At 37.2% G+C, this 9,961-nt stretch overlaps 2 protein-coding genes across 2 annotated transcripts; one reads left to right on the forward strand and one right to left on the reverse strand.

The window, feature by feature from the left end:
- Window positions 1-167: 167 nt before the first annotated feature.
- On the reverse strand, window positions 168-4,235 carry LOC106164043 (uncharacterized). Its single transcript, XM_013541803.2, has 2 exons — window positions 3,933-4,235; window positions 168-3,218 (listed from the first exon to the last, which is right to left on the reverse strand). Exon 2 carries the CDS (start codon window positions 3,195-3,197, stop codon window positions 933-935), a length of 2,265 nt encoding a protein of 754 aa, XP_013397257.2. The 5' UTR covers window positions 3,198-3,218; window positions 3,933-4,235; the 3' UTR covers window positions 168-932.
- A 22-nt stretch (window positions 4,236-4,257) lies between these two features.
- Window positions 4,258-9,249, forward strand: LOC106164046 (cystinosin). The gene is made up of 9 exons (XM_013541830.3): window positions 4,258-4,677; window positions 4,928-5,018; window positions 5,276-5,473; window positions 5,680-5,820; window positions 6,291-6,390; window positions 7,426-7,545; window positions 7,916-8,086; window positions 8,384-8,501; window positions 8,715-9,249. The coding sequence occupies exons 1-9, from the start codon at window positions 4,599-4,601 to the stop codon at window positions 8,894-8,896; spliced, it is 1,200 nt and encodes a 399-aa protein (XP_013397284.1). The 5' UTR covers window positions 4,258-4,598; the 3' UTR covers window positions 8,897-9,249.
- The last annotated feature ends 712 nt before the right edge of the window (window positions 9,250-9,961 follow it).

The raw sequence follows: 9,961 nt of genomic DNA on the forward strand, positions 1-9,961 counted from the left end.
TAAGGACAATCTTTCGACTTAATTCTATTTCAAAATTCAATTCATACTTATGCTCGGCCAGGTATCTTGTTAGACCTATGGTACGCGAAAGTAGTTATTATATTGATACATACAACAGAGTATAGCCGAGAATCGTACTTTAAGTTTTGGATACAGAGGCTTACAACTCTTTCATGTACATGTATTTTGTTCGTAATTTAAAGTTGAAAGTTACAATAAAATATCTTGAACCGCTAGATTTGTTATCTCTTTTTTTACATAATTTCTACATAATGAAATACATTCAACAAGTCTTGTATGTCATTTATTTAGCAATAAATTTCTCGTTATCACTTATGTTCCCAAACAAGGGGATATTTCTTTCTGCATATAAATGTAACCTCTAAGATAACTATTGGACACAATGGCACAAAAAGCTCAACTTCTTTCGTTTCGCTTTTCAAAACATCTCAATTTTACAATAGCAATAACACAGTAGAAAAGAGTTTTCATCAGAAGTCTGAAGCTCAAGAAATATAATAATCCACTTAGAAGAAAAGTTTCAGCAAAATTTTCCAATTCGGAAAGATACTTTTTATTGTGAATGAGTACTTCAATGTTGAATGAAAACGACCGAGGTATCAAAAGTTGATACAAATGGGAGAAAAAAAGCACGCTTGCAAGGGCTGGATCGATTGAAAACTTCCACATTTTATGTTCTACTTATTAGCCACGTACAACAACTTAGAAGATTTAGGGAAACAAATTATTTATGTGCAGTCCCGTGATCTAAATCACATTTTATACTTGTAAAATGGGTCGCAGTCCCTGGTAATTAAGACCTCAGTACTTAGCAGTACGTCACTGATGGCACTGTTTTTTTTTTCACTTGACTTCATTCCTTTTTTCCATGTCCTTATTTTCATGTTGCGGAATTAATTGTCGTTTGCAAACTAATCCAGATCATATATCATATCACCCAGAAGAGTTTGAACTAAATCCAATACTTCCTCTTGTTGAGCATTGGCAGATTCACTATTGCACCCAGTTTGGCATCCACTTGACTGAGCACCTGGCTCCGGCTCACCATCTTTGTGTGGGATAACTTCTTCCTCGACTTCTTCCTGTTCGTCTGGTCCAATTAGTGACAATACTAATGCCTTACACTCATCTCTCTTTTCTTCCGCTAATGCATAATTTGGCTTACATGTCAGCGCCATATTAAAGGCAGCTTCTGCTTTCTTATAACCATCCTTGTCAGCCAGCCTCATGTAACTGTATCCAAGAAGATTAAATGAAATGGCAATTTCTTCAACATCTGTAATCTTCTCTCTAAGGATTCCATGGACACAATCATGGAACTCTTTAAGGGTTGCCAAGGCAGGTTCATCTTCTCCTATTTGCAGGTAAGCCTTGATGAGCATGTAAAAAGCATACATAACAGACAATACTGTTACACTGTTTGTTTCAGAGGCCTGGATCTCTAACTGGAGGTTTTCATCAACATTTCCCACCTCTGCACTGTCATATGCGTTTCCAGATTGTGGCCTTTCCTTTTCTGCTTCAATAATCCTCAGCAGATCCGGAATGGCATCAACATACTGTCCTCTGGCATTGCAGAGGAAGTTGCAGTAGTCCATTCTAGTGGCACCAGAGGCTTCTGGACAGGCTAAGGCTAGACCAAACTGCTCTTCTGCTTTCTTTAACATCTTCTCTCTTTTTTCTGATCCAGCAGGTGACCTGTTTGCCAGACTGTGATACATACAACCAAGGTTCCCCAAAAGACTATACATGTGCTTGTTGTCCGGAAATTCTCGTTTGCTGAGTTCCATTAACTGTATGCAAAGGTTTAGGTCTTCTCCAACACGCTGATGTGCACTTGAGAAAAGATCCAAAACACGGAGTCTTCCCTGCAAAAACACTGAAGCAATAAACTGGTAGGCATGCAACACTTCCTTATCCTTGGTTTCTTTTAAGAAACAAGCTGCTAATTTGTCTGCAAATGGCAGGAAAGCCTTTACTGTAGACCTACTCTGATCCTCATGCAGCTCCTGTATGTCTTCTAGAAGTGGTTTGGATAAAGTCTTCCACTCTTCTGAGGGTGAGAACGAAAATCTGTAGATGCTAGCAAAGTTCAGCAAATGTGTCAGAGGATCCTGCCGCAATCGGCTGATCTTATCCATCAGATGAAACTCAAAATCTTCAGGAATAAAATCAATGGTGTTATACTCTGGAATGAAATAATCTGACAACTCTCCTTCTATCACAGCATACAGTAGCTTATCAATCAGGGCCAGGAATATGGTCGCTATGTTGAGACCCGCCCACTCCTCTTGTGGAATCTTCTCACACTCCCACAGAAACAGGGTTAGCAGGTGGTCAGGGGTGATGAAAGTGGGCAGGTCCAGGTAGTCATAGTACAACATTTTGAAGAGCAGGAAACAATGGCGCTGACTTGGTGTGAATGTCTGTGCCAGCTTCTTCTGTGCAGAAGCAAATGAAAATCCCCACTCAATTTCTTTGTTTTTGCTGCTAGGATGGGCACCTGGGATTACATGGCAGCCACTCTTCACAATTTCTTCTACCAGATCTTGTGATGGCCATTTTGACTTTCTTTGTCGCTTCCTCCATGCTTCTGCTTCTGAAGGCCACTCAGGACAAGGGAATGCAATCGTCTGGCGATTAAGAATCTGCTGTAGATCCAGCTCAGTATGGTCTGAATATACAAGGCACTGCTTATCTTGAGAGACATGGGAGTTGATACGCATGTCAGATATCTTCTCTGCGGACACAAAATGATTGCCTGCTACTGGTGCCGTGAATCTGTCTGGATCCAGCTTGGTTAACCTCACAAAACCAGGATGTACTCCATTGTTCTGGAAATGAGCATAGAGCTGTCTGTCGCCACCTTCTTTCCCAACGGAACGATCATTCAACACCACCAACGACAGGGGTGAGGATGGGTTATCAATAAACACTTTACCATCTGATCTGCGGCAGAGGGTTGGAAAGATTATCCCTTCAAATGCATTGCCAATCAACTCCAATGAGCTGTCTGTTGTCTTAGTGCTGATCAACTCTTGTACCTGTGCTTCCAGGTGTGGATTTGGCTTCAGGTGTGCTGGGGGTAGGATGCTGTGCATGATTAAAGACAGGTGCTGCAGAGGGACAGTCGCAGTCCAGTCCCAATCAAGAGTGTTTTTTAGTTGTTCACTCATACTAACAGCTTGTTATTTAATCTGAAAAATACATATTTTACACTGGGTTAATCATGAGTCTCAACTACAAAACAACCACTACAAAAAAAAAAATATATATATATATATATATATATATATATATAATTTCTGTACCCGGTGTAACGTTTTTTTTTTTTTTGTAGTGGTTGTATTGTAGTTGAGATTTTCATTTGCTTCTGCACTGAGTTAATCATGAGTCTCAACTACAATACAACCACTACAAAAAAAAAATATATATATATATATATATATATATATATATATATATATATATATAATTTCTGTACCCGGTGTAACGTGGCAGAGAGTCCCCCATGATAAAGTCTGCTTCCCATTCATTTGTACAGGTCAGCCTCGCCTTAGACTTTGACCAGCTTAGGGCAGGCTAATCTTTAACTATTATATGGAGGGCGGACCTTATGTTACAGTTTCGTTACACCGGTATTCAGATACTGTGTTCCCTGCAGTCATTGTGCATGTTTATTTTATAATCAACCAACTGTAGAGACTGTGCAATTCAATATACTAACATATACAGCACAATTCATAATAATAGACATTTGACCACGAAATTTGGTTTTCTTTTACCAAGCTGAAAGTGAAACTATAAACTTATAATGTTCACAATATTAGTGAAGTGAAACCAATTTTAAAAGTGCAATACTGCCGTGTAAATTATAAGTGAATAATAATGAATAAAACAGCGAAACATACCCAACAAAACTACAAGTCATTTAACTGACAGTAAATTGTTCATCTACGTTTCTCATCTAAACCTCGGCAAGTCGTCTCTTCCGTATCAGAGAGCGAAGGAGAATTCCAGTCATGTGACTTTATAATCAAAAGGGCAGCACAGGGCTACATGTATTTTACTGAGTAAATCTAAAACAAAATCTGCTTTAAAAATAAACTCGTAAATTCATGAATCCTTACAAGTAATAAGTAAAAAAAGAACAAAGAGCAAAGCTATTTCCATCTTCACCTCAGCCCTAAAATGACCTTTTAGCAATGCATTGTGGGCCATGTATAAAAAGAAAACTCAGTTGACACTCAAGAAATGAACTGGGTCACGGCGTTTGAAAGATGCTTGTGACTCATAATCACAACTTGTAAGAATTTTGTACATTGTGTACGGTGTGTTGTACATTGCATGGCAGTAGACCATGGCACTATTCCTCGTGATGTTGACTCCTTATTGTTCAGAAGAGACAACGAAATTTTGCCAGTAGAAGTCTCTCGCGCTGGAGTAATGTGCAAGCATGTTTGGCTATGGCCATTAACTAGTATTAGTCGATACTTCCAAGGAATTCTTTGATACCTCCAGGCTCCAGCCTCTTGGTTCTTTGCTCACAGAACAACAGAGAAGTTCCATATACTGTGATGGCGAATTTAGTAGATTTGCAATGCAGTTTGGTTGTGATAGCCACTTGCATTGTTGGTATACACTGCTGGCATACAGGTAATTTTGTGTTGTTGTCCATCCTTCCACACGTACAGCACTCACGACAAACGACATGTGTAGGTTTGAAATTTGTCCAGTCCACTTGCATTGCTTGTATACACTGCTTGCGCAAGTAGTTTTAGAATTGTGCATATCTAAATTGATACACAAGCTGTTTCGTATTCTTCACGTTCCTCAAATTAACATGAAATCATGTTGCTACTGTACAATACATGTATTTAGTGAATCACAATTGTCTATGTTGCAGGTCCTGTTAGGAAACCTATTGCTTTGACATTCTCTGAAGGGAAGGTGCAGCTGGAGGTCCATTCATCTGAAAAAGTTTACCTGAACCTCAGGTGTGAGACCCTTACAGTATTCTTTTGCCAACATGTTAAATTTTTTAAAAGATATTTTTTGGAAGTAAATTGCTATTATCTTACTTTTTTTTCATGGAAAAGAAAAGAAGACCAAATTCTTGGGAAGTTTTGAAAAAATATTAATATTTTTCCAAACATTTTGTACTGTTTTCTTGATGGTTGGTACATGTACTTATTACAGCACTCTTTTATTGTTTTTTGTAGATTTTTTAAACATATTGCTCTACTAATTCCAGTGAACCTGCTCATAGAGACTTTCAGATATATTTCACATATCTGGAGGATAAACAGCCTTTGGAATACCAGTCAGTTGAAATAATCAAGCCTTTAAGTAATATCACATTCATTGCCAACATATCTGAGGCCAAACAGCTGAATATCACTGGAGTTAACCCAGGGAAGTTGGTTCTAGGGATAAGAAGTCTAGATGTTAGGTAAGCATTTAACTGTATGAAATAACAGGTAGTAAAGTTTTACATTACATTTGTGTAATAATGCATAACTGATACAATGTACAGCTGTACATGTTAAAGTCTCTAATTCAATTTAATGCCAAGTGTATGCTTGTCTAGGGATGGCAGGGCCTCTCCCCCCTCCCTCCTGCTTTATATGTTTAGTCTTTGTGTTACTTTATTTCCAGTGTCACATCCCAGGGCATCCACATCTCAGTGGTATATTCAAAATACCTTGTGATAATCAATCAAGTCATAGGCTGGCTTTACTTTGCCTCTTGGTCCATATCATTCTACACCCAGATCTACACTAACTGGAGGAGAAAAAGGTAGTCTGTCAGGCTTATCTTTGGAGTAGATTTATTAAGTTAACAAATGAATTAATTAATTCTGTTTGTGGTGAAAAAGTAAGTAATTTCTAAAGAGACTAAATGTTTTTCACATGACTGACATATGGATGTGAGCTTTGGAAGTTAAGATGTCATTGTAGATGAGAGGCTGAAATACCTTGCCTTATAGGTGAAAAACACCTTTTGCTTCTTTAGAAACTACTGGTGTTTCCTTCTTTGCCAACATTACACGAGAGACAATGAAAAATCTATTTCACGAAATTCTGTTAACTACGTGCTACCTGAATTATTTTGGCCTTTTGTTAATTGTTAATTGTGCAATGTTTTATCATCTGAATAGGTGAACATACAAGATTTAATTGGCTGAAATTTGGACTCAGTTGTTGATTAAAAATAAGAATATTTACCACATGTGCAAGCAGTTCTGACATGCTTTGTTTCTTTTTCAGTGTTGTAGGTTTCAGTTTTGACTTCCTGGCATACAACTTCATTGGGCATCTCTCCTATCTGTTCTTCAATGTTTGTGTCTACTGGGATGCTAATGTACAGGTGAGCAGCTTATTTTGCATCCTGACTGAATCTTTGATGCTGTTTACCTATTTTGTACAGAGAAGCTGTAAAAACATTTTTGCAGAATAGTAACATGGTAATTACATTCATTGAATTATTTGAAGTACTTGGTCATTTCGACCTTACCGAATACACTTTTTCTTTAATCAAATTAAGTATTTGTCCAGTCAGCAAACTCAGCAGAGTTGTTTATTGAAATTTAAGGTGCAACAAAGAATCTGTTTGAAACACAAATTTCTAAATATGTTTTTCTGTTACCTCCATTTTTCTGTGTGTGTCTATGGTTGAATTTCCAGTCAATCTTGATGGCATAAGTACCCTCTACCAGGGCGAGTGATAGATTTTTTTACAGATATTCACAGATATGTCTCTAGCTAGATAGATAGTCATTTACAGCTGAACTCACCCTGTTGAGGAATCTCAAGGCTGATTACATGGCTGATAATCGTTTGCATAACTGCTCAGGCACTGCCACTTAGCAGGTCCAGTCTAAGTCTGCGTGACAGCAATCAAGACAGTTAATTACTCTGACTTCAATCACTTGCTCTTCTGTGACAGATAAAAAAGCCTTAGACTGGTTGCGTAAGGAGCAGTTATCACATGGTTGTGAAGCGAAGCTCATGCAGAGCAAGTACAAAGTCTTTGGCGCGCGGGCAGAGATAATTGCTCCCACATGGGATTCCTCAACAGGGTGGGTTTAGCTGAAAATGACCATCTATCTAGCTAGAGACATATCTGTGAATATCTGTAAAAAATCTATCACTCACCCTGGTAGAGGGTAATGGCATAACTTAGTACGTCGTTTCTCAGCTGATTGAACAGATTCGTGCCATGTATCTCACTCACTTTACTAAAATTATAATGGCAGTAGGCAGGACAACAGAGAGGTTGGATGGGCATCTTACAGAACATAGTTATTCAATTGCAATCACATGGTATGGTGAAATTTTCTATATTAAGTTAAGGTGTCACAAATGGTCTGGAAATTGGACTAATTTTGTTTATTTATTTCAGTCAGAGTATTTTGTTAGCCACCCTAGAGGAGAGATACCAGTGCAGGACAATGATGTTGCCTTCTCCATCCATGCTGTGACTTTGACTTCACTGCAAATTGTACAGTGTCTCATATATGAGGTACAACATAGTGATGGGAATATGACACAAACTGTACAGGGGCTGTCATTTGAACATTTACTCAGCAGGACTGTAAATTTATGCTAACATTTTCCATCTGTCGCAGGATCTATAATTGTTTTAATATATTTAAATGTATCATTTTCTCAGGCAGAGATATATGTATTAAAAATTAGTACATGATTGGTCTCCTTACATGTACAGGTAGTCAGATGTATATTATACTGTACTGTTAAAAGATGGAATTGTAAGCTGCACTGTTCATGCTCATTACATGACATTTGATGTAATTTTGAAAGAAATAAAACAAATGTGTCTTATAAGAGATAGGAAACAAATTGACCTAAATGCAGTGATTTTCTATTTTCAGCGGGGTGGTCAGAGAGTCTCCTGGCTGTGTGTTGGACTAGTAACCGGCAGTATTCTGTTCTCTATAGGTGGTCTAGTTCTTAGTATTACCAGTGTCATACAATGGCTGACTTATCTGTATTTCTTCTCTTATATCAAGATTGGAGTTAATCTGATCAAGTCTGTCCCACAGGTAATGTTTCATTGCCAGATTGTTGTTTTTTTTTCTTTTTTATATAGATTTTTTGAGTTTTCAAGTTTTAGTTCACTGGCTTGTAAGATTCATTGACTTAATTGATTTGGCATAAGTACCATTAGTGCTCAGTACAAAACTCTTGTTGAAAGACAACTTCAAGGTAAGGATTTGTAGTCTCATCTACTTTCTCTTTTATAGAGATAAATTTCATTCGATTTTCAATGCATGCTGCTCACAGACTTCTTTAGGCATCTTTCATGAGGATTTTGATGATTTTTGTTTCCTTTATTACAGGCTGTACTAAACTACAGGAGGAAGAGCTGTGAGGGGTTCAACATATTTTCAGTGTGGTTTGACATAATAGGTGGAGTTCTCAGTATTCTACAGATGGTTATGGTGTCATTTAACAATGGTATGTTAGAGCATGTCATTGCAGGAAGATAGTACTGCAGCAGTCAAATCTTGATTAATTTGTCCTCTTTGTGGTTAAAGAAAAAAGTAGTTGGTTAAATGAAGATAATGAGTGAGTAGAAAATGCTGGTTATGCATTTCTCACACAATTTCAACTCAATTTCTTAATCCACCAAATTTATTTGATGACTGACAAATTACTTGTCTCTTTCAGATGATTGGGATGAAATATTTGCAGATCCTACAAAGTTTGGTCTTGGGTTGTTGACAATCATCTTTGACATGATCTTCATAGTACAGCGATATATTCTGTACAGAAACAGTGTTCCCTATGTTGTGATCAATGACAATACACCCCCAGTAGTGAAAGAAGGGAAAGCAGTTGAGCCGCTCTGATTAACTTTGAGTTTTAGGTCTTATGGGTGCCAACTTCTTCACTTTCAAATCTCAGTATGCATGTTTATCAGACTCTGACACTCCATATCAGATTTGATTGAAGTTTTACTGTGCCAGAAACAAATGCTCATTCATCCAGTGTTCTAGATTCCATGGTTCTGTACATGGGTATGTGATGCAGTTCATAGAGCTGTCTTATATTTGTCATTGCGGAGGTGCAACCTCAATCAAATGTCACTGAAGCTGATATGTGATAAGCAGGTGTGTTTGTAATTTGATATTGAGGATATGCTTCAAGGTAGTGTTAAAACTCGGGCTACACTGATTTTAAATAAATTGCACACCAAAAAACATTTTGTCTTACACAGGTAGCTTAAAATATGGTGTTAGAATACCATTACATTTGTGTAACTTGGTATTCTTAATGTCCACTTACTTTTTGATATAGAATGATTGACTAGCACAGTCATTCCCATATTGACAAATTTACTCTGCATAAAGATTTATGTAATTATTTACATGGCAAGTGTGTAAATTTTCAATTGAACAAAACGTTGTCTTAAATTTTACTTAACTTTAATGTATGCCTAGCATATATGTTTAAGAGCACATTTTTACATGCTCATGTTTCTCATAAAATGATGTAACATGCTTTATTATTTTACCAATATTTACTGCATACATGCCCATACCTTGTCCAATATCTATGCATAATATTGTGCTGGAGCATTGATCTGTAGTGATGTGTGCATTTGATCTTCACATTACAAAATTAATATATTTAATTTTCAGCCATTTTTCAAAGTGGCTAGGGTATATTCTATCCAAGTCTGCCGAGAATTTTTGTCTGTAAGCCTGCTTTACGTTTATTTTTTTGTAACAGCTACAAGCCAAATTCTCCATCACTAATACAATAGTGTCCCAAAAATTAGAAACGTAAGTCAGATTTTGTCAACAGTTTTGAATATGGTGGGTCTTGGTGCTGACTGCTTTTGCTATACATGTAACTTACTTATATATGCATGTACAGATATTTCTTTCAACTAAGCCAGTACGAAAACAGTC

This window comes from Lingula anatina, chromosome 1 (genome assembly GCF_051362555.1).
Source record: "Lingula anatina isolate TDL-2025a chromosome 1, LinAna3.0, whole genome shotgun sequence".
NCBI classification, from domain to species: domain Eukaryota; kingdom Metazoa; phylum Brachiopoda; class Lingulata; order Lingulida; family Lingulidae; genus Lingula; species Lingula anatina.